The 27,669-nt window shown below is 47.3% G+C and overlaps 1 protein-coding gene across 1 annotated transcript in view; it reads right to left on the bottom strand.

The window, feature by feature from the left end:
• Positions 1-27,669, bottom strand: part of CSMD2 (CUB and Sushi multiple domains 2) — a 575,319-nt gene that overhangs the window by 92,184 nt on the left and 455,466 nt on the right. The window contains exons 30-42 of the mRNA XM_064493786.1: positions 27,290-27,484; positions 26,695-26,811; positions 25,084-25,197; positions 18,463-18,558; positions 17,546-17,749; positions 17,036-17,160; positions 16,036-16,132; positions 14,887-14,991; positions 11,691-11,809; positions 11,115-11,184; positions 9,086-9,202; positions 5,675-5,884; positions 373-561 (exon numbers count right to left, since the gene is read on the bottom strand). Of these exons, the coding sequence (XP_064349856.1) occupies positions 373-561; positions 5,675-5,884; positions 9,086-9,202; positions 11,115-11,184; positions 11,691-11,809; positions 14,887-14,991; positions 16,036-16,132; positions 17,036-17,160; positions 17,546-17,749; positions 18,463-18,558; positions 25,084-25,197; positions 26,695-26,811; positions 27,290-27,484 (1,758 nt within the window). The remainder of the gene's footprint in view (positions 1-372; positions 562-5,674; positions 5,885-9,085; positions 9,203-11,114; positions 11,185-11,690; positions 11,810-14,886; positions 14,992-16,035; positions 16,133-17,035; positions 17,161-17,545; positions 17,750-18,462; positions 18,559-25,083; positions 25,198-26,694; positions 26,812-27,289; positions 27,485-27,669) is intronic.

Below are 27,669 nucleotides of genomic sequence, written 5' to 3'. Positions count from 1 at the left end.
TCTTCTCCCTTTGGGATACTGGTGATTAACTCTACCCCTCCACACACCAGTGGGCTCCTACACTCTCCTGCAGAGTCTTCCCCTCTGACTGGGGACACCTAGCCCATGGGGTTGGCTCTTCCCAAAGGCTGAGCGTGTATTCCTTTGGCTGGGCCGCACATCTCCTCCAGGTCCTCCTTAGCGTTGGCCCAGAGCCCTGTCCCTGGGACCTTCTCCCTGGACAGACTCGGTCCCATCTGTATGAAAACAGGATGGATGAGGTTTGCTGGGACCTCCCAGCTGGGGTGATCCATGGAGCAGGCAGGTGGAGTGTGGAACTGCTCTGGATCAGTGTCCCTAAAAAGAGTCACCAGGGATGAGGGAGGGACATACCTTCACACCTGGGCAGGGGGTGGTCCCAGTTCCGGTTGGTGCCATGTTGACATGTAAGGACAGGGTGGCCAATGAGTTGATACCCCGGGAGGCACTCGAAGGTAACTGACTGCCCAACATTGTAGCCAGCTCCCCTCACAATGCCATTGGTGAAGGGCTCTGGGTCTGGGCACTCTTGAAGTTCATAGGCTGGAAAAGATCAGGAAGAAAAGATTACTCTCTCTGGGCGTTTTGTCCCCAATCAGAGTACAGTGGTGGAGAACCAAGACTCGGACTCAGATGGGCCTTTGTCCTTTTCTAGCTATTGGCTTTGGGCAAGTTACTCAAGTTCTCTGCGCCTTTGCTTTCTTATTTAGAAAATGGTTATTGTGAGAATTAAGTAGGATATTATATACACAGCTCTTTGCACATGGCAAGAACGCAATCAGTGTTATCTATTATTATTGTTTTCGGGGGAGAAGGCGGCTCAGGGAAGAGCAGGTTAGACTGAACCATTATCCTTTGAGCACCTCGCTGAGGCTCAGCATGGACCTCGGCTCCTTCATGTGCTTTCTCCTCCAATCCTGACCACAACCATCAAGGTCACAAACACAGGAAGCAGTCGGGTGAGGTCTTGAGGGGGGTCTTTCTGACTCTGAGAAATTAGAACCTGTCAGGAAGGGAGAAACTCGGTGGGAGGAAAAGCCACATCTGCCTGTGGCAAGGAGAGGGAAGAGCTGGGTGGGAAGGAACGTGTGACTGTTGTACTTGGAAGTCCCTCCAAAGAACAGGAACGTTGCTTCCAGAACAGGTGCACCTGCCTCAGACAGAGATGCTTCAGTGGAAGGAGCTGCGGCCTGTCCGACAGGGAGAGGCCTCTGAGGGATTTGCCTGAGCGCATGCCATGGAGCAGGGCCTTCAATTAATTGGATCCACAGGACAAAGAGGGACAAAGAGTGGCCTTCAGGGCAGGAATTAGGCCCACACTACGGGATATTAGCAGTGGAAGCAGAGGGGGCGCTCCCACAGTGGGAATTCTCAGTGGGAGTCACTGAGGCCAAATGAATGCGCCATGGAAGTGAATGACATTCAGCACACGCATTTACAACATAAATGACCGTGATCACAAAGTGGACATGTCCCCAGCAGCCCCTCTGTCATGGCGGCTGTGGTATGTATTTCCTTTCAGCATCGTGTAGGGAGGTCCCGGTGGGAGGACCTGGGCACGTTTCACCAGGAAATCATCAAGGTAATTCGGTGTATTGAAAAATCGGGCAGCTGCAGAGCGAGTGGGCGGGCGGGTCAGCCAGGGAAGAGGTGGCTCTCTTAGGCCGCACCAGAGGGTTTGGGCAATTTGGCAAATGAAAGTCTTAGTGGAAGCAGGGAGACTGTTGCCCAGGGAGGTGGCTGAATGCATGAGCTGGGCCTTTAAGAAGAAGCCTCAGTGGACCCAGCGAGGCAGAGGAGCCTCAAGTAGCCTTGAGGATCGTGGCTGGGTCTCTCTTATAGGACTGCAGATTGCCTCCAGTGGAAAGACCTGGGCTTTTCAAAAAGAGAGACACCGGAATGAGGGTACCAGGACTACTTTCATATTGAGAAAAATCTCCAAACCAGAGGAAGATTCAAAGGGAGAGTTTGGGCCTATGGGGCAGACATGAACCCTAAGAAATGGAATCATTAACTTTGTCTGGGTTTGTCCCAAAGGGAGATGCTACAGTGGGGGCAGATAAAATTTCAAATGAAGGGCCATTTAAAAAGTATTAATAATGATGATGCCTGACATTGTGGAACAATTATCTGCCTTTTCCTTTTGCTAAGTTCTTACAAATGTAATCTGCTGAGAAATTTTAATGGAGTAAGTTAAGCCTGTCACACTAGAGACCTGGGGAGCAGTGGTTTATGCTGTTTTAAAATCTTTACGGGAATATTTAGATGAAGAAGGGTAAGGGAGAACCCCAGCCCAGGAGGTTCAGAGTGTCTGACGGGAGGAATTTTGAGAAAAGTAAGGAGTTAGAGTTCTTCCAAAGAAAGTTGAGGGACCACAAAGAGCTAGGCATACTGGATAGAAACAGCCTCCGTGGTGGCAGGTGACTCTTTCGTGAAGCAGGTCTTTGCATAAAGGAGAAACTTGGGGTGAGTGGTCAGAGCCTGTCTACAAGGTAAAACTCCAGTAGGTGAAGGAACGTGGGCTGACTGGGCGGGGGGATGACTTGGACCTGTCACAGGCTGGGAGGCCTCCGTGGGGGTCCCTCGACCTCAGGCTCTGGAGATGACCCAGTCCGAGATGCGGGGGTCACCACAGATGAGAAGGCTTAATGGAAGCCGAGGTCCGGTCCTGAGGGGAAGCAGCTGCCCCGATGCCAAGAGTGGCCCCACGGGCATTGCAGGATGGTGCTGAGGAGGTAGCTGGGCCTGTGGCCCTGGGAAGTCTCCAGGGGGTGGGAGTGAGAGAGAGGAGCGGAGCCCATCACAGGGTGGGAACCCAGTGGGCGTCGCTGGGCCTCTCCACAGTCGGGCCAGCCCCTGGTGAAGGCACTGGGGCTCTGCAGGCATCCTTAGAACCCCTCCTCCCGGCTTCCACCCTCCACATGCCGTGGAAGTCCTCAGAGGACTGGGCCTCTGGACATGTGAGACCTCAGTGCAGGTACCGCTAACCCAGAGTGTGGGCCTGTGGTCTGGAAGCCTCGGTGCAGGGTCCTGGGTGCAGAGGAACCCAGGTGAAGCTCCTCAAAGGGGAAGGCCTGGTGCATGTGGGAAGGGCTGAGCCCGAGACCCGGGCCCTGTGGGAGGGGTCAGGGCTTCTCTACAGGGAGGGAGCAGATGGAGCCCGAGGGACTCAGGGGGCAGCTTCGACAGGGACAAAGTGGGCTTAAAGCACAGGGGATGCAGCGAGTGTCTGGTCCTATCACGCGAGCCCAGTGGGCAGGTCTGTGCCGGTCACAGGGGTGATGCGCAGAGTGTGGGCAGGCCCTAGGGCAGCTGTCCCGTCACAATGGGGACAAGCGTCATCAGACCTTGCATTTACAGGAGGAGGAGCTTGGGGCTTGTCAGAGTCGAATCGCCTCCTCCCCAAACTCATATGTTGAAGTCCTAACCCACCCCGCCTTGCTCCCCGTACCTTGGAATGAAACCTTATCTGGAGATAGGGTCTTCACCTACCTTTGCCTAAATTAAAGTGAGGTCTTTAGGGTGGGCCCTAATCCCAATGACTGGTGTCCTTATGAAAAAGGGGAAATTTGGAGACAGACAGACATACAGGGAGAACAGCATATGAAGATGAAGCCAGAGACAGGGGTGTTAATTCCAGAAGCCAAGGAGTGCCGGTGGCCAGGAAACCACCAGAAGCCAGGACAGAGGCGAGGAATAGATCCCCCTCACAGTGCTCAGAAGGAACTGACCCTGCCCACACCTCGATCTCGGGATTCCAGGCTCCAAGACTGTGAGACAGTAACTTTCAGTTGTTGAAGCCACCCGGTGTGTGGCATTCTGTTAGAGAACCTCTAGCAAGCTCAGCCTGAGAGAGGCGTGCGTCTGCCCCAGAGGGCATGCTGACCCAGGGCTGGGGCCCGAGTCTCTCCCAGGGCAGACCATGCCAGGGATGCGTCCTGACCCACGGCACAGGCTGCACACCGCCCGCCCAAGCTGCGCACACGTCACAGGTGCAGGCTAGTTAAGGCTGGCCTCCCCGCGAGGTGGGCAGCTTCGTTACCACCAACGACGGGGCACTTTCTGGGGAAGAAGCACAGTGTCTCCATTGGTGAGAGAGGCCAGCTCCTCCTCCTGAGGCTTCCCAGGTGGTGACAAGCCCGACCACACTCAGAGAGGTTCTCTGAGGGAGCAGCGCCTGTATAACTGGTCTAACTGCTCCCATCTCATGGGTACCCTTTAAGGCTTTCCGTAAATGCCAAGCCCAAATCCTTGGCTGGTATTCATGTTTGATAAGGGATAAAAAAGCCAAATGTCAGAATGGAATGTATATAGAACCTTCTATATTGCCATAGAAAACACAACCCCAAAAACCATGACATATTACATATTCTTCACAGCTCCATGTAACATATGTATGGAAACATATGGGAAAAGATCACATCAAAACAACAGCGGTCATTTCTGGGGAATAATTCTGGGTTTGGAGGCTGTAGACAAAGAAAGCTTGGCCTTACCTGTAATGTTTTAATTCTGTCCTTCCTTCCTTCTTTCCTTTCATCCTTTCTTCTTTCCTCCCTTCCTTCTCCCCCCTCCCTTTCTTTTAAAGCAAGGTGAATGTGTTTGTGAATTGTTTGTATAATTAAAAATTAACTTAAAAAAAGCAAATTGTAAAACAGCATCCACAGTGTGATCCAATTTTGATTAAAAATATAATAATATAGTCACCTCAGTATATGCACAGAAAAAAAAAGGGAAAATCAAAGTGTTAAAAGTTGCTACCTCTGCATATGGTGGGGCTGGAGATGGGATCATGGCTGAAGTCTGACTTTCTATGATGCACTTATAAAAACTTCTGTAATGTTTTATTTCTTTGACAAGCTTGTACTAGTCTTGGAAAATAGTCTAAACATACGAAAAAATTCAGGGGAAGAGTCTGGGCAAAGGGATTAGAACACATGGCTCCATCAGTCACACTAGGAAAGCATCTGGGGGAAGCTGGGCCTACCCAGGGCGCCCCCCGACCCAGTATAGCGGCACAGGTGGGGCCCAGCGGCACAGCCGCAGGTGAGGACCCTGAACAGCGGAGCCCGAGCCGCGGTGGGTGGGGCTGGTTCCGCGAGGGGCGGGGCCTGTCACTGGACTTCAGCTCAGGGCGGAAGAGCTTAGCCGCCAGTGAGCTCTAGCTGCCAGTGAGCTCGGTCGGACCTCAAACAAGGAAACCCCTGGTGGGAGTAACAGCACCCATCTCGTTGTGAAGGCTCAGTAGGCCCACCTGGGACTGTTACCAGAATGGTTCCTGGAATCCTCCATCAAGTCACAGGAGGATCTTTGCCAAGAGTAACTGATGTGAAGGGGAAGACCCAGAGGGGTAAGTGAGCCTCTCTGGCCCGGCATAAGAGGCTGGTTGGACAGTCGGGGATGCCCGAGGGGGATGCTGGGTCACTTGCTCAGAAGAAGCAGTTGGCTGTCAGGCCTGGACGGGGTGGAGGCTGAGAGGGCCCTTTGGGGCTGTCACCCTGGAAAAGCTTGTCAGAGGGGTTAGATATCCTCTGTGAGGCGACTGAAAGGAAGCCTCCGTGGACAGGCCCACCCCCCCCACCCTTCCTGTGTTCTCTCTTCCCCTGGGACGATGCAGGTAAGAGGCGGGGATTGATGGGGCCTTCCCTGTCCTTACCCTGGTACTCCAGCTTGAATCCCGGCCGGTTCTGGGAGTGGTCACTGTGGAAATACACGGTGGTCTCGTGGGACGTGGAGAGCAGGGAGCCGGGGAGCTCACTCCCACTGAATCTGCCCATCATGCGGCTGGTCTCATGGGGGCCGTTTCGGATTTCTATGAAGTCATGGTTGGGCTCGGTGGAGAAGTTCAGGAACTGGATGTGAGCTCCTGGGAGCAAGACAGAGGCAGACAGTGCCCAAAGCAACACAGTCCTGCTTCTGATGTGCCGCCTCCTGGAAGCAGGGCCTGCCAGAGCCCATGTGCCCCGACTACCAACTTCCCACCCGTTAGGGTTCCTGGAACACACTTGGGGAGATGCCGGTCCAGTCCAGTCTCTTGTCTTCAGGCAGGACTGAACTTAAAAGTATACTATTCATTCACAATGAAGGGCACCAGTCATTTCAAAGCCCCGTCCCGAGTCTATTTTATTTTGTGGAAAAAGAAGTTCAGGGTTAACACCTGATTTAATTTGGGATTCATATGTCTAGCATCAGTATAAATATAGCTTTGCTAAAAGAAACTTTTACTTAAAAATAACTACACCCAATCAAAGACATTAACTTCAATACTGGTATTTTCTAGAATGCTTATGATAATTCAGAAATTAGAAGAATATATTGTCCCAACTGTTCTGTTAAGAGGCCGAGTGAAGTTCATACTCTGCGATCTTATTGGATGAATCAGGACCTCCCAACAACCCAAAAGGTGAAATGGATCTCATCAAAATCTTAACTCACATATGAATATATTCTTTGTGGAATAAAGGTAGGACTATTGATAAGATTTCTCAAAATTAGGCTGCTACTAAAATTGATAGTGAAGAAATACATTTCTGAGCATAGGAAAATGTTTCCAATGTTAATTGTGAAAATCTGACTGCAAAGTAGTGTGTAGCACACAATTCTAATTTTTGTATTAAAACATTAGGAGACTGTTCATCGATTCACTACCAATATTTATTGAGCATTTGCCAGGCATCAGGGCTGTGCCAGGCACTGCACAGAGAGGGACGAGACCTGCAGGGTCCCTGTCTTCATGAAGCTTACATTTTAATGGTGAGGACTAAGCTGTTACTGATGATTTCTACATGGTGGGACTCAGACGGATCTGAACTTTTATCATTTGCTTATCTGTACTTTGTTATTTGCTTAGGATGAGCACACCTGTGTGAATTTTTTGGCATCTGATTAGGTGAATAAAATAACACCTGCTTTGACATCAACTGCTGAAGACTCCCATTCCCCTTCCTCTGTCCACAGCGGCAGCCAATCTCATGAATTTGGAACACAGCCTTCCAGTTCATGGTTCTGGATTCTTAAGTCTATATCTGGTTTGTTTTAAACATTTGCATAAATGTTAATATATTGCATGTACGGTTCTGTAAACTTCTTTTTTATTCAACATTGTGGTTTTCAAGGTCTACCCTTGTTGCTGTAAAAAGATACAGTTCATTGATTTTTAACTACATATTAATTAATTCCATTTAATAAATTATCCAACCACACTATTCATTCTCCTATTAATTAACATGTAGATTGCTTCCAAATTACAGATAATTTCGCACTGAGCACCTTTGTTACCTCTAGGAACCTGTGCTTCCCAGGCCACCGCCCAGGCATCCTCCCAACCCCCAGGGTGGCAAGCCCATCAAAAGGACTCTAAATATGAAAACGAATATATATATGTATATGTATGACTGGGATATTGTGCTGTGCACCGAAAATTGACACACTGTAACTGACAAATTGTAACTGATGGTACTTCAATTAAAAAAAAAAGACTCTAAAGATAGCCAAATTTCTGAATTGAGCTGCTTAACTGCCGCCATCTAGTGGCAGAAGTTTGTAACTGCAGTAGCTTTAAAACACAAACCAGGTGCCATCAGGGATTGTTTGGAGTCCAACACTAACTTCAAAGCAAGGGGATCCTGGACTTGTGTGACTGGCCCCCACAGGAGGCTGATTTCCCCGGAGGACTTATAGATAGACAGCTCTGGGGGCTGAACATCAGGACTTACAGAGAACAGTGATGCACCTCCCACTTAAACTTCTGTTTCCCTTTCGAGGTTGCCCTCCCCCTAACCTTTTCTCATCTGAGGTTCTTCTGGCTCAAACCTGGATGCAGAGCTATAGAGTCTCCCAGCTCCTTTTTCCTCAATGTCTCAAAATCTGGAGTTTCCCAAACTGCCAAAGTCATCATCATTTTACACTCCAATCATCCATCCCCAGCTTCCTTCAGAAGATGCTACTTCATATAAGACTCCACCTTTTGGGGGGTCACAACCTTGCCCCTCCCCTCAGGTAAGACTTAGAGAAGTCTCATGAGATTGCTTTCTCTTGAAAGCCTCTTCTCCATCAGAAGACCCACTCTAGGCTGAATAATAAGAGTCTCATGCTCTACCGACTGAGCTAGCCGGGCGCCTAGGCCGAATAATAAAGGACAAAAGAGTTGGTCTTCGTTCCTGAGGTCACAGAATGAGAAAGCACAGGCCTGTGCAGGAGCGATCCCCTCGGGACACGTGGTTCTTAGGAGCAGAGCAATGACTCGGGCAAGATGATCTCTGTGTACAGCCTGTAAATTCCATGTCAACACAAATCCTTTATCCCTTCAACAGAGATATCTGGGGTTAAATGACATTCCCAGTGCACAAGAATGGCCAGTCATTAAGTTTTGTACCTAGATCAAGCCCTCCACACCCCACCAACCCCCAAGCCGGGCATACTCCATCTCCACACACACAACATCTCCCAGTCTCTAAGGCCAGCTAAAATGTGACTATAAAGAATGAAAACTCAACTTCACATTGACCTTGGCTCAATTTAATTAGGATGAGAAATTGGATACTGGAGTTAAAAGCACAGGTTGAGGTCTACTCTCTGTAAAATATGTGTTTTTTTTCTTTTGTAACCATCCCTGGTTATTTCTCATTCCACATTCCTGGGTTTTAGCTCACTCCCCAAATAATAAAAACAGTAATGGCAATCTCTAAGGTCTTTTCCCTAGTTTATGTTCCCTAAGCATCTCTACTATTCTTTTTTTTATTCTTGAAGTATAGTCAGTTTACAATGTGTCAATTTCTGGGGTACAGCGTAATATTTCAGTTGTGTGTATACATATATATACATGCATGTATTTCTTTTCATATTCTTTTTCATTATAGGTTACTATGAGATATTGAATATATTCCCTGTGCTCTACAGTAGAAACTTGTTCATTTCTACCATTCTTAATTGATCCTCACAATTGCACAAGAGGTCAACAGATGAGCTTGTGGAGAGGCAGAGAGCTCAACTGACTTGGCCAAGGTTATGCTGAGTGACCACAGCAGACAGCTGGTTTAAGCCCGGAGGCATGGGCGGGAAGACTTACCAAAGCCCACGGGCAGCACTATTTTCCAGGAGCAGTCCATGTTGCTGGGGTAGTTGCCCGGGAAGCCTGGGCTCAGGATCACCCCCTCCATGTCTTCCACTGCTCCGCCACACTGCGCTGTGACCGTGAGACCAGACAGAGGGTTAGGACGGCATCAAGGCGAGTACAGGGCCATGCAGCGTTTGGACTTTTCTAAGTCAGTTTCCCTTTGAGAATCCAAAGGAACCTATAATTCATCTCTCTAAAAAACTACCCCTGGAGGCAAAACTGAGTATGCAAATCCAGGAAGGGAAGCACATCCTAGGACTGCCCAAACCGTCCACAAACCCAAGGTACAGGCTCTTGACCTTGAGAGTGCCCTTCAAAGGTCAGTTTCCTTAGTGAGGCTGTGCAGCAAAAGTGGTCTGCTCAGAGAGAAGTGTGACCTTCTCCTACAGCATCCCCCAAATCTCCCTCTCCTCACTGTCTATCGACTATTCTGGGACTGAAAAATAGGATGAAGGAAGGGGGCTGGCAGGCATTGAGTCCTCGCTCTGTGCAGGCACCAGGCCAGGCTCCTTACAAATACACCTTCCATGGGGTTAGGGTTGGGTGGTCAGCAGAGAAACCCCAGCACCATCCCACCCTCAGAACTCTGACACACACACTCAGCCAAAGTGCCTGTGATTATTCCCTGGAGAGCCAGCCAGCAGGGGCCGGGGCATCGGAAACTCCAGTTGAGATGACCTCAGCCCGAGCTGTGTGAGGATGCAGGGCTGGGGCAGGACTGCAGCCTGGCCAGTTGCCATCGATCTCTTCCTTTTACATCTTACTAGGGACAGGTTGTGTGAGTAGAAAGGGGTGGCCAGTCATGGAAGGCCGGAGAAAGGTGGGGTGGGGCGGTTATCTGGACTGGGCGACTTGAGCACACAGACCTGAAGGGAGCAGGGCCAGGTTCAAAGCAGGGGCTCTGGCCTTGACCCTCGGGCTCACAATCCCAATGCTCTCACTTCCTGTGTGACTCTGGGTGAGTTCTAAACACCCCTTCCACCAACCTCCGTTTCCTGCACCCTGCACCTGTGTCTCAGGGTTGTTATGAGATTACAACAGAAAGGACTTCTCTTCACTTGGGACAGGGGCCGGCAGGCACAGTAAACCCCTACCCACAGCAGCTGCTGCTCCTGAGTGGGTCCCCGGGCAGGGCCTTTGTAATACAGAATTGGGGGAAGGGCCTGGAGCTGACCAGTCACCTTTCTGACTGCTCTGTGGGCCACCAGGCCCTGCACCCTGGGGAGATCACAGAGGAGAGATGCCACTATGCTCGAGTGATGCTCCCTCAACTCACCTCTCTTCCTACCCGAAGGTTAGCCTTGATGTGCCCTTGCAGCTGGCAGAGCATCAGGGAAACCCAGGTTTCCATTCCCGACTCTGCCACTTTCTTTTTAACCCTAAAAGCCTTAGTTTTCCTGCTTGCAAAAATGAGGGGATGATATCTGCCCTGAAGATCTGCAGTGAGGAGACAGGTAGCTCCATGCCTGGCACGTGGGACACACTCAATAATTGGGTGTTCCTCGTGCCCCAACCTGATTAGAAGCTGCCAAGAGTGGAGACCTGTCTTTTCTTGTATACAGTGAACTCTTCATCACTGCTTAGCACAGAAACCAAACCAAGCTAAATCGTTTCACAGGGAACCCCCAGCCTTCCTCTGTCAGTGGATTCTGTCTGTGCCACGGAAGTCACAGGGGAAAGCCCAACGTGCCCAGAGGTTCCACTTAGGGTTTGGTGGATGATCTGCAATCAGAAAAGTCATCATCATATTTTCGAATGGGCGGGGCTCCTGTCACGTTTCATTTGGTGGATAAAGGTTTCCAAAGGTCATGAAATCTTGAGAGTTTAAGCTTACAAAAACATGCCTGAAACTACCGTCTTCAAGCAGAACTGGAATCCCAAACTTCCTTTGGATTTGAACTTGATCCTGGTGATATGTGACCAAGCTCAAATCCTGGTAGAAACAGATTTGAAGGAATTGGAAAAGTCAGGGCTGTCTTACCAATACAGAGCGGAGGAGGGAAATTCCAGCGCCGCACGGTTCCGGGCATACAGGAGATGTGGGCGTGGCCCTGGAGGAATCAGGAACAGGGTGGGCTAGCAGCCCCCACGGGCACAAATGCATGTACAACCCAGAGCAGGGGGGCTTGTCCTAGGGCCTTGGGTTAAGGAACAAGATACAAGGATCCACTGTGGGACAGGGAGTGAGGCAGAGGGAGAGAGGCTTGGGGAAGGATGCTTAATAACAGCCATCACTAAAGAATTCTCATTATTAAAGGTTCCTTGTGAGATTCCTTTAATTACTAGATTCCCTCATGGCCTTGAAAGGAAAATTAAATTTTCCCAGAGTCTAATCTAACCAAAACTTTGCAGGAACACATTCAAGATCGACTTGTGCCAAATGGCTAAAGTCATCACTTTGTCTTTTGTGTGAACAGCTCCAAGAGGGGATAATGGTCCCTGGGGAGTTGGGGGCTGGGGGGCTTCTTTCTGTTCTGTGATGACTGTAACTCTGCTGGTGGAAGGCTGGCTGACCACAGCTCAGGGGATACCTCCCCCAGGGGTCATGGTGAGCTACCTGGAGGGCATAGCCTGGCTCACACTGGAAAGAGACCACGTCATTCACCAAGTAGCGCTCGCCTGTCTTCACCCCATTACTGGGCACAGCAGGTTCTGGACAGCTGCTCAGGCCCACCGCTAGAGGAGACAGAAACAGACAGACAGGAGAAGGGACAAGCCCATCAGGTCGATGCACTAGTAGGCGGAGAACGATGCTGGTGGCAGGGAGGAGAAGCTGCCTCCAAGTTGTGCCTTCTCTACTTTCTCTCCTCTCAGCCTCTAGCCTACTGCTTCCCAAACCTTATAGCTCACAGTGCACGGAGGAAATCAGAATTTATATGGCACAGAGGCTCATCAGACCAAAGCCTCCTGAGGCAGGAGGTATCATCTGGGAACTCTGGCTGCCCACCTGCCCACTGGGCTTAAAACTACATAACATTGCTATTACTCCAGAAAGTTCCCTCATGCTCTTCCCAGGCAATTTCTGTCCCACAAGTGCCTTCAAGAAGTGAATGTTAGAAATGAAAGCTGTTTGGTCCTATGTCCACAAATCTCAGCATCTGGGACAAAAGACCCCAATGACAGTGTTAAAACAATAATTGAGCTGAATTTAAAGATAAACAAAATTATATTGTACAGCACAGGGAAATATATACAAGATCTCATGGTAGCTCACAGCAAAAAAAAAATGTGACAATGAATATGTGTATGTTCATATATAACTGAAAAATTGTGCTCTACACTGGAATTTGACCAACATTGTAAAGTGACTATAACTCAATAAAAAAATGTTAAAAAAAAAAAAGTTCTTCATCTTGGATGTTATCTTGTCTTTTTTTCTCCTCTCCTCCCTGCACTCCAAGTAGAATGCAAGTCAGTCTTTAGTGGGGGTGATCACAACTTAGTAACCCAAGACTGATTTACTGGAATGGCAGTGGTGGCCAGAAGGAGGAGGGGCAGAGAGAAAAAGAGAGAAGGCAAGAGCAAAAGAATGTGGTGGGCTTAAAAACGGAGTGAGGAGAAAGGTGAGGACAGAGAAAAAGGAAGAGGGAGGCAGAGAAATCCATTCTAATTTCTCTAACATTGCACAGCTTGATTTTATTTAAGCCATGCTGACAACAAAGGAAGACTTTTAAAACATCATATGCAATTTATTACTTTTGAGAGCATATTGTTCCATTTCCATTTCAATTAAATAAACATTAAATATGAGTCAGCAGTAGATGGGACTTTTCAGTACCCTTCAAAACCATTTGCCTCTACAATGGCAGTTAATTCTCCTCTTTTGTACCCTCTTTGTAGATTGTCTACAAAACAAAGACAGAACAGCAAGGTCTTGGCTCCTAGGAATTTTAGCCTCCAAATACTAGTGGGGACCGGTTTTCCCCTAGCTCTTTCCACTGTGAGAGGACAGCGCAGGATAAACATCAGCAGAATAACGACAACAACAGCACACAAAATATGAAGAGGTGAATTTTTCCTGGGAACGAGGCAGTAGAATGACAAAGAAATTTAGGAAGGAAGTCTGTCTTTGGAATAAGAAAGAAAAGAGAAGATTCTAGGAGGTTCAAATTTAAATACTGGGTAAGGAAATTTAAATATTGGGTAAGGAAACAAAACTGGAGAGAACAGAAAAAGGTGGGTAAAAGGAAAAGTGTGAATTATTCAAGAGACCAGAACACTTCACCCCGCGAGGTGAGTGAGGCTTGAGAGGTCCGCGGGAGGAAGGTCTCGGAGGCCCCTGTCCTATGCTCTACCCTTCAGGGTCTTTGCTTCGAGCTGCCCCAGGGCTTTCTGACAAGCTGCACTCTCAGTTCTCTCTGGTAATGAGCATCCTGGGATCCAGCTAATCCTCTCCCAACTACCTGGACAAAACTCATTCATTTTGGAGACCAGCTGGGTGATGCTGACCTTATCAGGCCTCTAGCACCAAGTGGGGCTTCTTCTGCACAGGCCCACCCTGTTAAAGATAGTCCAGCCCGCCATCCCCTCCCACATGTCTTCTCTTTCCAGACCTAACTCAGGCATCCCTTGGCGTACAGTCTCCCCTGGCCAGGTTGGGCTCCCCTGTTCCGTACTTCCCTAGCATATCAGGTTGCACTACAATTCTTGCTTCCACGTCCATCTCCCCCCAGACTTTCTGCGTTGTGTCTTATTCAGCTGTGTTTTGTGGGCATCTAGCACAGGGCATGCGTGCCACATTGTCTTCATGACATTCACTTCTTCAACCAGCCCCGGGGACAAGTGACTGTTCTGTCCTTGGAACCACCGCTGCACCTCCTGGCCACACCCCTGAGAGCACCTGGCATGCCGTCATGCCCTTCTCGGTCTGCCTCTCTCCCAGGGACTCTGAGAGGACTGACCCATCTTGATCTCACCCAATCCTAGCAAAACCCAGCATCGCACCTGGCACATTGCGAACACTCAGGTAGGATTTGCTGAATGAATGTGTAACAAACACTGCTGCTACTTATTCTTTCCTGCACCCAGTGGGGAGGGGGATGGGCAGGCAGTCTCAGGATGAAAGCAGCTACCCCAGCAACCTCTGTCTTTGCTACTCCACAAGGCATATCTGCAACCCTTTTTCTTTTCTTTAAAATTAAAAAAAAAGTTTAAATACAATTTAAAAGGTTACTCTCCATTTACAGTTATTACAAAATAGTGGCTGTCTTCCCTGTGTTACATAATACATCCTTGAGTTTATCTTACGCCCAGGAGTCTGTATCCCCTACTCTCCCTGCAACCCTTTTTCTGGAAGAGTTTTTAGTTGTGACTCCCTAGGGATGCTGGAAGCCAGGATGTAAGGTTTTGAGGGTGAAGGGAGAAATCTGGTGGAAGAGAAATGAAGTTTCCAATGAGGAGAGGAACTTAAAGACAACTGCATCACCGACCAGTTGGAGAGGTTAGTTTTTAGGACTGGCGGAGAAGAGGGCCTGGGCTGCGGCCAGTGACCGGGCCCCCTTCCCACTCCTGTGTGGACGCCAAGGAAGCACGCAGGCTTTTGCGTCACAGACCCTGGCTCCATCGCTTACTGGCTGTGCGTCTGGAGGAGGTTTCAGGCCTTCTCTGAGCTTTAGTGTCCTCATCGAGGTCTGTGTAAGGCTTAAGCGGGGTGGGGAATACACAGCCCCAGGGTAAACCCTGCTCAGCAAGGGACCTTGGGCCCTGTCACTTCCCACCCTGACCCCTGCGTGCAGCTGAGACTGGATCCTTACTTTTGTACTCCAAGTGGAAGCCAGCTGCAGACACGCTGATGTCTGAGTAGAAGTGAAGGTAGAGCTGGTTGGAGGTGCTGTTCAGAAGGGCAGGCACGGTCGTCCCTAGACAAGGACACAGGGACCACTCAGGCTCGGCCTTCTCTCACCCCCGGGCACCTCCCCATTTCTCTTGCTATTGCTACCTGCTGACATTCTGCTCCCACAGTCCCCAGATATCCCCAGTTATCAAACGCCCTAAATGACAAATTAACACCCCTCGGAGTGCTGGATTTCCGATGGCTGAGGGAGGAGAGACTCCAAACAACTTCCTGCAAAACAGCAGTGGGAGAGTCCCACACCAGCAGTAGGGTAACTTCCTCATGTGGCCTATGAGTTTGGTCCCCTTCCAGCCATCTTCAAAGTGACTCTGACATGGATAATCCTCTGGGCAATCCAGGCAGTGTAGACAGTTTATCTAGGGGCACATGACTCTTTCTTATATTTTGATAACATGGAGTCCTGGGGTCTAAAAGACCCAGATAATTGCCCTGGATTCTGGGCAAAAACCATACACCACACTTAGAAGTCCATCACTGGGATGGAAAATGGTGCAGCCCCTCAAAAAAGTTAAATATGAAATTACAATATGATCCAGGAATTCCATTCCTAGGTGCATACCCAAGAGAACTGAAAACACGTTCCCATGGAAACTTGTACGTGAACGTTCATAGCAGCATTATTCATAATTAGCCAACAAGTGGAAACAACCAGATGGACAAATGAAATGTGGTCTCTCCACGATGCAGCGCTAATGTGCACTGCCACGTGGTGACCTTTGCAAACATTATGCTGAGTGACAGAAGCCAGACCCAGAAGGCCACATATTGTAGGAACCCATTTATATGAAATGTCTGGAACAAGCAAATCCATAGAGACGGGCAGTGTATATAGATGGTACCTGGTTTCTTTTTGGGGTGATGAAAATGTTTTGGGATTAGATAGTGATGATGGTTGTAGAACTTTGTGAACTTACTAAAACCCACTAAATTGTACACTGTAAAATGGTAAGTTTTATGGCATGTGAATTATATTTCAACAACAACAACAATAATAATAAAAGTCCACCACTGTCCCTCTGAGTCGAGGTCCCTGGATACCCCACCTCACCTGAGAAACTCCCCAGCATGGTTACAGTGTTGTCTGCACCGTCAAACACTTCCAGTGAGTCCCAGTTCTGCTCCGTGACAAAACTGATGACTTGAATCTGGGAAGGCAAGGGGATCGAACTGTTGATCGGGCAGCCCACGTCCCTCCCTCCTCCCCTCACTCCCCTCTCCTCCCTTCACACAGTTCATTCAGTTATTGAGCACTGAGACTGGACCTGACATGGTGCTGAGAACTTTGTTAAAAGTGAGAGGCAGCCCCTGTCCCCAGGGAGCTCCGGGTGCAGTCAGGGAGAGAGGTGTGAAGTGACTACGAGACAGTAAGTGTGCTTTGTAAGGCGGACGATGGGGAAAGGAAATTCCAGGAAGTAGGATGACTTCCATCTGAATGGCCTTCTCATCCCTCCAGCACTCCTTGGGTTTCCCTACTTCGTGGTCCCGGTTGCACAGACACCTCTGCAGCAGTGAGCAGGTAACCCACTCCCAGCCGGACCTCTCCACCTCCAATCCTGCTTGCTGCCTCTCTGTTGGCCTTGCGGGCCCTGGACAGTCTTCCCTGCCACCACAGCAACTCTGGGTCTCCCCTACTCGGCCCTTACCACTGGGCACCAGAGAGGGCCCTGCTCTGCTGCTCCCTCAGGCTGTTTCCATGCTTGTCGGTCTGCTCCTTCCCCTCACCTGCAGAGCCCCCTGTTTTCTCCCCCACAACCTCAAGAACCCTTCAAGCCCTTTGAACACCTACAAATCCTCCCCAGTCTTCACACTCCAGCTTCAGGCCCACTTCCTTCATCTGGCTTTCCTGATGGCCGAGCCACCACCCACCCCTCATCCTCCCTGATTTACGCGTCCCTCTCAGGCCCCCTGAGGCTCCTGGGCCGTGAGCTGCTGTGTTTTCCTGTTTGTGGGCCTCACCACTGCACCTGGCCTGCCGGGCAGGGACAGCTGCTATGTCTCCTCCCAGCCACCACCCCCGACCCTGAACTGAGGCGTCTCCTCGCCCTTACCTGGATGCCAGCACCTTCGGGGACCACGATCTTCCACACGCAGTTGAGGCTGTTGAGATAGGGCTCCGGGAAGCCGGGGGACAGGATGGTGCCCCTGCGCTCCGTGAGGTTGCCTCCACAGGGCACTGCCAAAGAGGCGGCACTGGTCAGAGGCTCCCCCTTCACCACGCTGTCCCTGTGGGTCCCCAAGGGGAACCTCCCCAAGCAGACTCCTCCCAGGGCTCCCTCGCTTCGCTGTGACTCCTCCCCCCGCTGGCTGCTCCCATGGGCCCCCCTCCTGCCTCTTCCCCATACAACTCTCCTCAGAGACCAGGATGCTGCTCCTGCCCTCACACGTGTCCCCCTCCAGCACCTCTCCTGCTGCCCCTCCTTGCTGTCTCCACACTGACCGACAGGACAAGTGTTTGGCACCCTCTTAGGTTATGCTGGCCGGTGTTGCTGCTCCCCCCAGGGAGAAAAGACTGTTTGCTGGCCACCCTCTTCCCCAAGTCCTGGTTGTCCATTACTCACCCACACATGTTGGTGCTGACACATTCCACTGGGCCAAGGCCCCAGGAACCGGGAGGCACTCGATTTCTGGGGACCCCTGCAGGGCATAGCCCGAGTTGCATTCGAAGCGGATGACAGCCCCCACGGAGAAGTCGCTGCCTAGCCTCCTGCCGTAGCGGGGCTCCGGCACAGAGCTGCACTGGGTGGCACTGGTCCGGGGCACCGCTGCAGGGGACAAGGGCACTGAGGGGCTGGAACTGAGACAGTCTGGGTGGGGCCCTGAGAGGCTCCAGGCTTTCCCTTCGGGCAGGGGGAGGGGGCTTTCTGGGATGGTGCCTTTTAACCCAGCGCCCAGGGAGGGTGTCCCAGTGGCAGGATCAGCCCTGAACACGGCAGCCCATCGTGGGCAATGGAATGACCAGGGCCTCTCTTAGAACCTGGGCCCTAAAAGAGTGGACATTCTCCTGGACGAAGAGAGGCTGGGGCCTGCAAGTGAAGGCCAGTGTGCGCCAAGACTTGCTTGTCCACAGCCGGCTCACTCCAAAGCCTACGTTTTCCCCACGCCTTTCCTGGGCCTTGCAGACAAAACCAAGCTCCACAGGAGAGGGTCTAGGTAAGAGGCCTGGGCTGGTCCTCCCAGTGCCACGAGGACCATGCCATACACTGGGGAGTGGGGGAGCTGCGGGGCAGGGAGGCCCAATTAGCTTCCCATCTCTGCTCTCTCCCCTGATTCAACATGGAGTTTGGCCTAAGAATTGTCTGTTGGGTACATGAATGTATGAAATTCAACTGAATTTCAGGGAACTGCCCCACAAATCAGTAATCGTCCCCAAACACCCTAAGAATGAGGCCAAGACTAGGGGTTGAAAGTCCCTGTTCCTTCAGTCACAGAAGAACCAAAACGGCCTTCACACTTCCTGTGTCCACGTCCTGCATACCTTGGTAGACAAAATGGAAGCCTCTGGCTGGTACTTGGCCTTTGGCACTGAACTTAATGAGGACTTGATTGGAGGTGGCCAGGGGCAGCGATTCTCCTGCCGAGATAAAGGGTGAGGAGGGGAGGAAGACAGTGAGTCCAGCCGACAGGCCCAGCTGATAAGATCCTGGCCAGGAAGGAGGGGCCTGCCCACACCCCACAAAGCAACTCTTTCCACCTCCCAAGTCTTCCTGAAAGAAAACCTCGCATTTCTACTACACTTTAGTTTGAAGTTTACAGAAAGCTTTTGCCTCAAGGTCTTACCTTGACCTATGGCCAATGAGAGCTTGGCATGACAAGAGTTCAGTACCCCAGTTTATAGATCAAGAAAGAAAGGTTCAGAAAGATGAAATGACCTGCCTGGAAAGGAGGAAGCTTCTCAAGATGTGCTGACCCACTGGGACAGGGAGAATGGTCATCACCAAACTGACTGGCGGTTGACTTGGAAAACTGACATCAATCTGATAAAGTTTAAAAAAAAAAAAAAAAAAAGGCCGCAACTTCTGGGAAGGAAGGTGATGTGATCATCTGAGAGCAACTGGCTTTTCCTAGATGTCCTGAGAAATGACTGATAACCAGAGTGATCACAGTATTTATTGCTTGTATAGGGACACTTGGAGGAGTCAAAGGGCATGCTCTGAATAATTATGCTGGGACAACCAAGTGAAAGCTGGGACTCCCCCAGGCAGAGTGGGATGTATTGTCAACCAACCAAGAGCACATAAATTGGGGGAAGTCTGCACAGGCACAGGAAGCCAAGGAAGCCAAGGAAGCCCAACAGCCTTTACATCGGAAGCTAGACATGTCTACTGCTTGGTGTGGTGCAGATGGATGAGGGTCAGGAAAGCAGCGACTGCACCTGCCGCCATGAGGCACGGTCCTGCTCACCAACCCCTTCCCGGGGAAGCTGAGGGCGAATGTGGATTGACAGGCAGTGGTATGGCCACTCTGCATGCTTCCCCCTTGCACCCTTATGGACCCCTGGGAATGTCTGCTGACCCCACCATTAGAAGGGAAGTAGGCTACATCTCCACTGTAGTGATGGCTGGAGTCGGGAGCCAAGGAGCCACTGGGAGGCACTCCAGAAAGCCCATGTGATGCTACTGGCCATGGGGAGTAGAGAGCCTTTTGCACAACACACTTTGATTTATGTGGGTCCCAGATGGCTGAGCCTAGGAGTCATTGCCCCAGCTAACTTCTGGCTGCCAGAGCGAAAAAGAAAGTCATGAAAAAAAAGCCTCTCTTGATTATCATCACCATCTTTAGCTCCTCCTCTCAATGTGAGCAGAGCAAACTCAACTTTTCCATCCTCCCATCGCCTGGGCTGATATATGTGCAGCAGGACCCCCATAATCTTGCACAGAATCCATTTCAACTTCCAGCCCTGGACATATGCAGATTTCCCACTCCAGGGAAAAATCACTGGACTTAAGAAAAGACTCCAGAATTTTAAGGGAGGAGACCTCTCAGAAATCAAAGCAAGTATCTTTCTGTGAACTACAACAAAGAACAGGTAAAAAAATCTCAGAAGATTTTCAATCATGGTTGTCACAAGATTAATCTAGCATTGCATCTCTGAAATCAGAGGAGGAAAATGTACCAAAGAACAGATCTGACATCAATAAAGGCTACAAGGAGATGAGAAACCCTAGTACACAGAGCTGGATTCTGCAGAAATTGAACAGCCAAGTGGAGATTAAATTTGGGGAGTCCTTCTAGACTCCACAGAAGAAAAAGAAAGAGATTAAACTAATAAGACAAATGACAAGTGACATGGAAGATAGGTAGAAAAAAATCTAATGTGCATACATCAAGAATTCTAGAGAGAGAAGACAAGAGAAATTAAAGGAGAAAAAAATAATTTGAGAAAGAAGACAATTTTCCTAAGCATAAGAAAGACTAGAGGTTTTGAATGCAATTGTTCACAAAGAGACAAATCTAATTAATGAAGAGAGATTTCCACCACAACACATCCTAGTGGGCTTTTCAATTTTAAAAATAAAGAAAAAATATGAAAGGTATTTAAAAGAGAAAAGCATGGATTGCCTACAAGGACAGAGAATCAGGTTGGCCTTCAACTCATCTGTAATATTAACTGTTGGAACAGAGTTAACTGCTGCAGTTTTGAAAGATCCATAATTTGATTTATAATCAGGTTATCATTTCTATGATATGTCAAAGGAAAGGCATTTTCCTACATGCAAGGTGACAGGAAGTACTGCAGTTACGAGCAATACTAAAAAAAATGAACCAAAGTAGGGAAATCAAAAACTATCTGGGATAAAGACAACTAGCAAAATAGAGTTAAACCCCAATAATTATTGTTAATGAAATAACCAAACTAAATGCAAATGTTAAAACTTGCTCTTGGGGAAGAAGCCCACAATCATAAAATAATTACTAATAACATCGATAAAATCCAAGTGTATCAACCAAAACTTGGAAATCGGAGATGGGTCAGCTGTGAATGGAAATGTGAGGAAGCAAAAGCAAAACAAAACAAACAAAAACCCGGGACAAATAAAACAAGATGACAGACAGCAGGCCACATGTGTCACTTCTAAAATAACTTAACTTCCTTCTAAAAGAAAAAGACTCAAAGAAAACGAGAAAAGATAAATCAGGCAAATACAGATACAAACATTGTTAGTAACACAAGAAGACAACAAAATGTCACAATTGTGGTGGGAGATACTTTCACACAAATTCTCACTGATGTGTTCAATAGAAAAACAAAATGAAGTTTGCTGAGAACAGTCCTCAAGCTTTGCTTCCCCTCCCCCCACCACCCAACACACACTTGAGGGACAGGGACACAGTCCACTCGCATTAGTACCAATGGCTTGTCATCAATGTTTCTCCCCATGAGGAGAAAGAGACTATCTGAGTATACTGATGTTGATACATATAGTTCCTATACTCTGTCTACCTACCTGTCCAACCATCCATCCATCCACCCACCCATCCACCCATCTGTCCATCCACCAATCCGCCATCTATCTCCAACCCTATTTCTATTTCTATTTCTATTGGTCCTATACATCTATATCCATACCTGTATCTATACTCATATTTTTAAATTATGACAAAGTATAATTTATTATTTTTTCCTTTGAAGTTAGTCATTTTGATTCTTAAGGGATATATCCATATTTATATCTACAGGTCCTAAGTGTATACCTATCTCTCTCTCTCTACCTGTACCTACACTTAAACTTCTATATCTATGTCTGTCTATCTACCTATCAGTTAATCAAGAGATTCTGCAAAAGCATCCTGCTCCCCCGAATCCTGACTTAAACTCCTGATGGTGTGTGTATATGTGGGGTGTCCTATTTCATTGAGAACCACTGATATCTTGGGTTTGAATAATAAAATTGAGTAAGACTAATCTAACAGCTATTACAAACCTTATTTAATCCTAACAGTAACTCTAGGAGGTAGAATTTTCGCCTTCTGCACTTTATACATGAGGAAACTGAAGCTCGGGGTGGTCAAGCATCGTGACCACAGGCACCTAGCAGGCAAGTGGGAGAGCTAAAATGAGAGACGGGGCAGTGCGACCACAGAGTCTCTCTACCCAACAGAGAACACACATTCTGCTCAGACACCGAAGGAATTAAAAAAAAATGCCCTTGGCTACTGAGAGGACCGCACTGAATTCCCCAAGTAAGAATGGCACAGGCTGTATTCTCTAACCATCTGGCAATAAAAATAGAAATTAACACAGATGTTTAAATGTAACAAGAACAAAATCCAGGTTCTTGGAAGTAGGGGAGGAGAAGAGACCATCTTAAACAACTCTTGGGCTGTAAGAATAAAATATGATCACAGATTATTTAGAAAGTAACGATGAAGAAAATAGCACATAGCAAAATTTATGGCATGAAGCTGAAACTATGCTTAGATGTGAATATATATATATATTGCTGTAAACATGCTTCTTTATTATATGGAAGAAAAAACAAAGCTCTCAATTCAAGAAATTAGGAGAAGAAGAACAAAATAATTGGAAGACAAAAAGGAGAGACATTATGAAACAAAAGCAAAGGCTAATTAGAAAATAATAACATTCTACTGAAGAATTAACAAGTTGAAGCAGCAAAAAACAGAACAAAGCAAACAGAACAAAACAAAATAAACAACATAAAACCCTTGGTCCAGCCGAGAAAGAAGGGCAACTATGAATACAGCATTCAGTCAGTGGAGTTTGTTATTATTTTCTAATTAATTAACCTCTGCTTTTGTTTCATCATGTCTTTCCTCTTTTTTTTTCTTCAGATTATTTTGTTCTTGTGTATAACCACTAACACAAAGGAGATTAAATATCATCACCGGATATTATGTAAGCTGCAGTGTTAAATTTAAAATAATTACAAAATGGACTTTTTTAACTAACATAGAAAATATTGATAGCGATATTAAGGTAATATACCTGACTGGACCAATAACCATGGAAGAAAATAAAATAAGAACCAATGAAAAGAGATAAAATAATGAGACAAATTTATTTGTAGATGATACTGCTTCTTGCCTAAAGGACCACGGAGATTCAGTCAGCAGGGCTAACCTTATTACGGAGGGTTCAATGACTTTACAAAATGAATATGCTCAAAATACCAGTCTTCTGATATACTAGCAAAGACCAGTTAGAAAAGATACTGGCAGGGGTTGGCCAGGGACCAGGGGAGGGGGGAAGACTCACTTACAGTAGCAACAACAAAAATTTCCATGAAATATTTAGGAATAAATAAAGTTAGCAAAATGAATACTGCCTCAGTGAAAATTATAGCACCTTTCCAGAAGTTTTTTTTTCTTTCAAAAGATAATAAATAGACATACCATGTTCCCGACAGGAAATAGAATTACTATTATAAAGATGTGAATTCTCCCCCAATTAACCTATGCGTTTAACGGAATTCCAATGAAAATTCCAAAGCAATTTTTTTTAACTTGACGAAATATTTCTAAAAGTTATTTGGAGGCAAAATTAAGCAAGAAAATCCAAAAAAAAAAAAAAACAAAACAAAGAATGACAATGGGGACTTAGAGTACATGTTTAAGATTATTATAATATTAAACATTATTATTACATTATGCTAATTAAAGCTTTTTGATACTGATATAAGAATAAATTGACATTCAGAGGAAATGGGTAAAAAGTCTAGAAATATTTTAACTTAATAAAAATTTAATGGATATAAATCTGGCATTTTGAAAATTCCATTAGGACAACTGATTGACTAAATCTGTAAGAATATTAAGTCCTTATTTCAGATAATTAATAAAAATAAATTCTAAAGCTATTAAAGGAAACAATAAAACAAAAAAGAAGTAAAGGAAAACACAGCAGAATATTTATTTAATCAGCATAAAACTAAAAGAGGAAAGAAAACATTTATAGATTTGATATCATGGGAAATTCAGACTTTCTGACATTGAAACACACCCTGAAGAAAATTAAATGGCAAATGACAAACTGGAGGGAAAAGTTTTTCATAGCATACACTATAGACAAGAAGTTTTTATGGCATATAATGGGTATAGCTTACAATAGTATCAAGCTCTATTAAATAAGCAAGAAAACAAATGCTAATAGAAAAATCAACAGTAATTTACAAGTAAATTCACAAAAAATGCACGGGCCAATAATTACCTTATAAAAGGTTAACCTAACTAGTAATTTAAAAAAAGGCAAATTTAAAAATGAGATATCATTTTCACTTTTCAAGCTGATGATTTTTTTGTTTTCTTAATTACTGAGTTTTTGTGAGAATCAAACATGCCCTCTTATTTGTTGGTGAACAAAGTGGCAAGAATTTTCTAGAGGGATATTTGACATTCGTTATAAAAAGCTTTAAAGATCACACATTTTCTTTAACTAGGCAATTCGAATTCTAGATATGCAAAGGTAATAAAGATGTATATAAAGCTATGTGTATAATGCAGTGAATTACTATTCATGACTGTGAAAAATAAGAAACAATCTAAATGTTCAATAATAGAAAATTCATTACATACATTTAAAATAACTATATGACAGACCATTATGCAGCATTTAAAAATACTATTATAGAGGAAAATAAGAACAGAGAAATGTGTACCATGAACATTTTAATAAAAATATGTATATTGTTGTATTCAATAAAATATATAAAAAATTAAGCCTAAGTGGATATAAAGACTGGAAGGAAATACACTCAATCTTTTCAGTGGTTCTTTCTGGGTTGTTTTTATTTTAATTCTCTGTTTACAAAGATTTTGTCTTGCCTCTGTTTCCTCCAAGACAAATACAGTATGTTTATTATTAGAAGAATACGTTGGGTCTCAATATAAACCCACAGGGGACTGCTCCACCACTTAGGGGCGGTGTAGACACAGCTTGGGGTGAGTGTAGCCCTTGAACCCCCTTCTATGTGTGGGTTGTCAGGAGCTGACTGCTGTGTTGCAGAGACAGCACCAGCACAGGACAGACACACACACAAAGGTGTGATCGCACCTGTGGCCACGCCCAGCTCACCGGGCCTCCTGCCCTTCCGCTGCCCCTGTCCCCCACCATCCCAGCGCTGACAGAGCCCAGTACCTGTGTGCGAGCCCGAGAGGGAGCTGAGGAGCCGGGAGTGCTGGCTGTGGCCGTCGTGCACCTCCACCACGTCGTTGAGGGCCGTGTGGAAGAAGGCAAACTGTCCAAACACCACTGTGGAGGAGACACGGTATGGAGATCTCCATGTGGAAGACTGGGTGGCCACGTTGGAGGAAAGCCCTGGGGGTCGGGGTGCCCCGGGCCAGGAGCAGGGCAGCCTCAGAGGAAGTTGTGGGGTCTGGGGACTGACTAACCACTAGCTGAGCCCTTCTTCTGGCTGATTGGCACCCTGGCCAGACCCCAGGCACAGGGATGCGGGGAGCTGGGAAGGGCCTGGCTGGGACTGTACCACATGGATCAAGATGACACTGAGGACTGCACCCAACAGCCAGGCTGGTGCAGGTGGAACTGAGCTAACTCTATTCCTTTCTTCTTTTTTTTTTTTAAATATATTTTTATTGAAGTATAGTCAGTTTCCAATGTTGTGTCAATTTCTGGTGTACAGCATAATGCTTCAGTCATATAGAAGCATACATAGATTCATTTTCATATTCTCTTTCACCATAAGTTACAACAAGATACTGAATATGGTTCCTTGTGCTATACAGTATAAACTTGTTTATCTATTTTTATATTTTAGTTTATTCCTTTCTTTTAAAAAATTTTAAAACATTTTATTTTTTATTGAAGTGTAGTTGATTTACAATGTTAGTTTCAGATGTACAGCAAAGTGATTCAGTTTTTTATATATATATACACATACATACATACACGTATTTTCAGATTCTTTTCCATTATAGCTTATTACAAGAAGTTGATTATAGTTTCCTGTGCTATACAGTAGGTCCTTGTTGTTTATCTATTTTATATATAGTACTGTGTATCTGTTAATCTCAAACTCCTAATTTATTCTTCCCTTTTCCCATTTGGTAACCATAGGTTTATTTTCTATGTCTGTGAGTCTATTGCTGTTTTGTAAACAAATTCATTTGTATTATTGTTTTTAGATTCCACATATAAGTGATATCATATGATATTTGTCTTTCTCTGCCTGACTTACTTCACTTAATATGATAACCTCTAGGGCCTCCCTTCTTTCTTGCTCATCCTACCAACCGCTGCGGGACCAGGCTCTGGCTCTCACATGGGATGTAAGATGTGTGAAATGGCTCCCAGCTCCCTCACCTGTACTTTTGAGCTCAGCTCCATCGCACTCCTTCCCTTCTTCCTGCCCCTCGGCTGCCCGCCCTGGGTCCCGGTTGGCTGGCCGGGGTCTGCAGCACCTCTCTTCAGACTCAGGCTGTGCTGGGTAGCCCTTGGTGCACCCCTCCTTCCCCCATCCTGCCTGGTTCCTCACTAACCACCCAGCCCTTGGTTTCAGGGGGTCTCACTAGCGCGCTTCCTCCCTGGTGTGTCAGGAGTGTGTTCTATAGCCCACTTCACGGCATCCGCGCTCAGCTGTCCTGTGCGGGAGGCTGTCTGCCCATTTCCACCACAGGATTGGATAAATTGGGAGTGGAATTGGGACATGATTGGGAAGGGCCTAAGGAACTGGAAGGAGTCAGAAAATATAAATGAACAAACATTAAAAAAAAAAAACAAAAACCATACCATAGTCCTTGGGCACGGTGACAAAATACAGGCAGATCTGTCCACTGGTGTAGTTCTGGGGGTAGTTGGGGGACAAGACCACGCCATCTGAACCCACATACTGTCCTCCACAGGGGGCTGAAAGAGAAATCAGGTGGAGGGCCAGGTGACCCTGTGGGCCTCTCATCAGCTGCCCATCCTCCATTCTGCTCACTCCCAGCCTGAGCTTCCGGCTCCTGTAGCTGACCCAGATGCCCTTAGAGTTAGCCTGCCCCGCTGGCCTTAGTTTTACACATCTGAACTCTTGGAGATTTTCCCTAGGTCAAGGAACAATCTCAGGGTCACCTTTAAACTCCCATCTCCCTGCTGTGGGCTGCTGGCATGTCTGGGAGCCACTGTGGAGGACATCGATTTGAGTGGGGCTGGGGATACTATGTGATCTGGGAGAGATGCCCCATTTTCAGGGACGGGTACACCTGGTGAGTTCCCAGCCATTCTCATTCACCCAAGGAGCCCTCCTTAGAGGACCATGTCATGCCCCACCTTCCTCTCACTGACAGCCCCTCCTGCCCCTGGCATGCCCTCGCCCCCTCCGCCCCAGCCCCGGCCCCACCACCTGTGCACACTGGCCGGGGATGGTTCCACACGGGCTTCCCATCGGGCCCCAGGATGCAGCTCAGGGTGGACGAGCCCTCCACCTCATAGCCCCCATGGCAGTAGTAGGTGATGGAGGAGCCCAGCTTCAGGTCGGATCCTACTCGCGTGCCGTTCTTGATGGAACCAGGATCGAAACATGACTCCCGTGGGTTTTCTGGAAAAAAAGAACAATAAACACACACACACAAACACACACACACACACACAGAGATTGCTCATTAGTGACCTAATTCCAGGGCACAGTGCCTATGGGGAGACCCTGATTCTCATTAGCCACAGAACACGTGGGGATTTGGGACTGATGGTCCTCAGGTCTGGAAACCTCTGTAACTCTGGTTA

This window comes from Camelus dromedarius, chromosome 14 (assembly GCF_036321535.1).
Source record: "Camelus dromedarius isolate mCamDro1 chromosome 14, mCamDro1.pat, whole genome shotgun sequence".
NCBI lineage: Eukaryota > Metazoa > Chordata > Mammalia > Artiodactyla > Camelidae > Camelus > Camelus dromedarius.
This window is presented reverse-complemented; position numbering and strand designations above follow the sequence as displayed.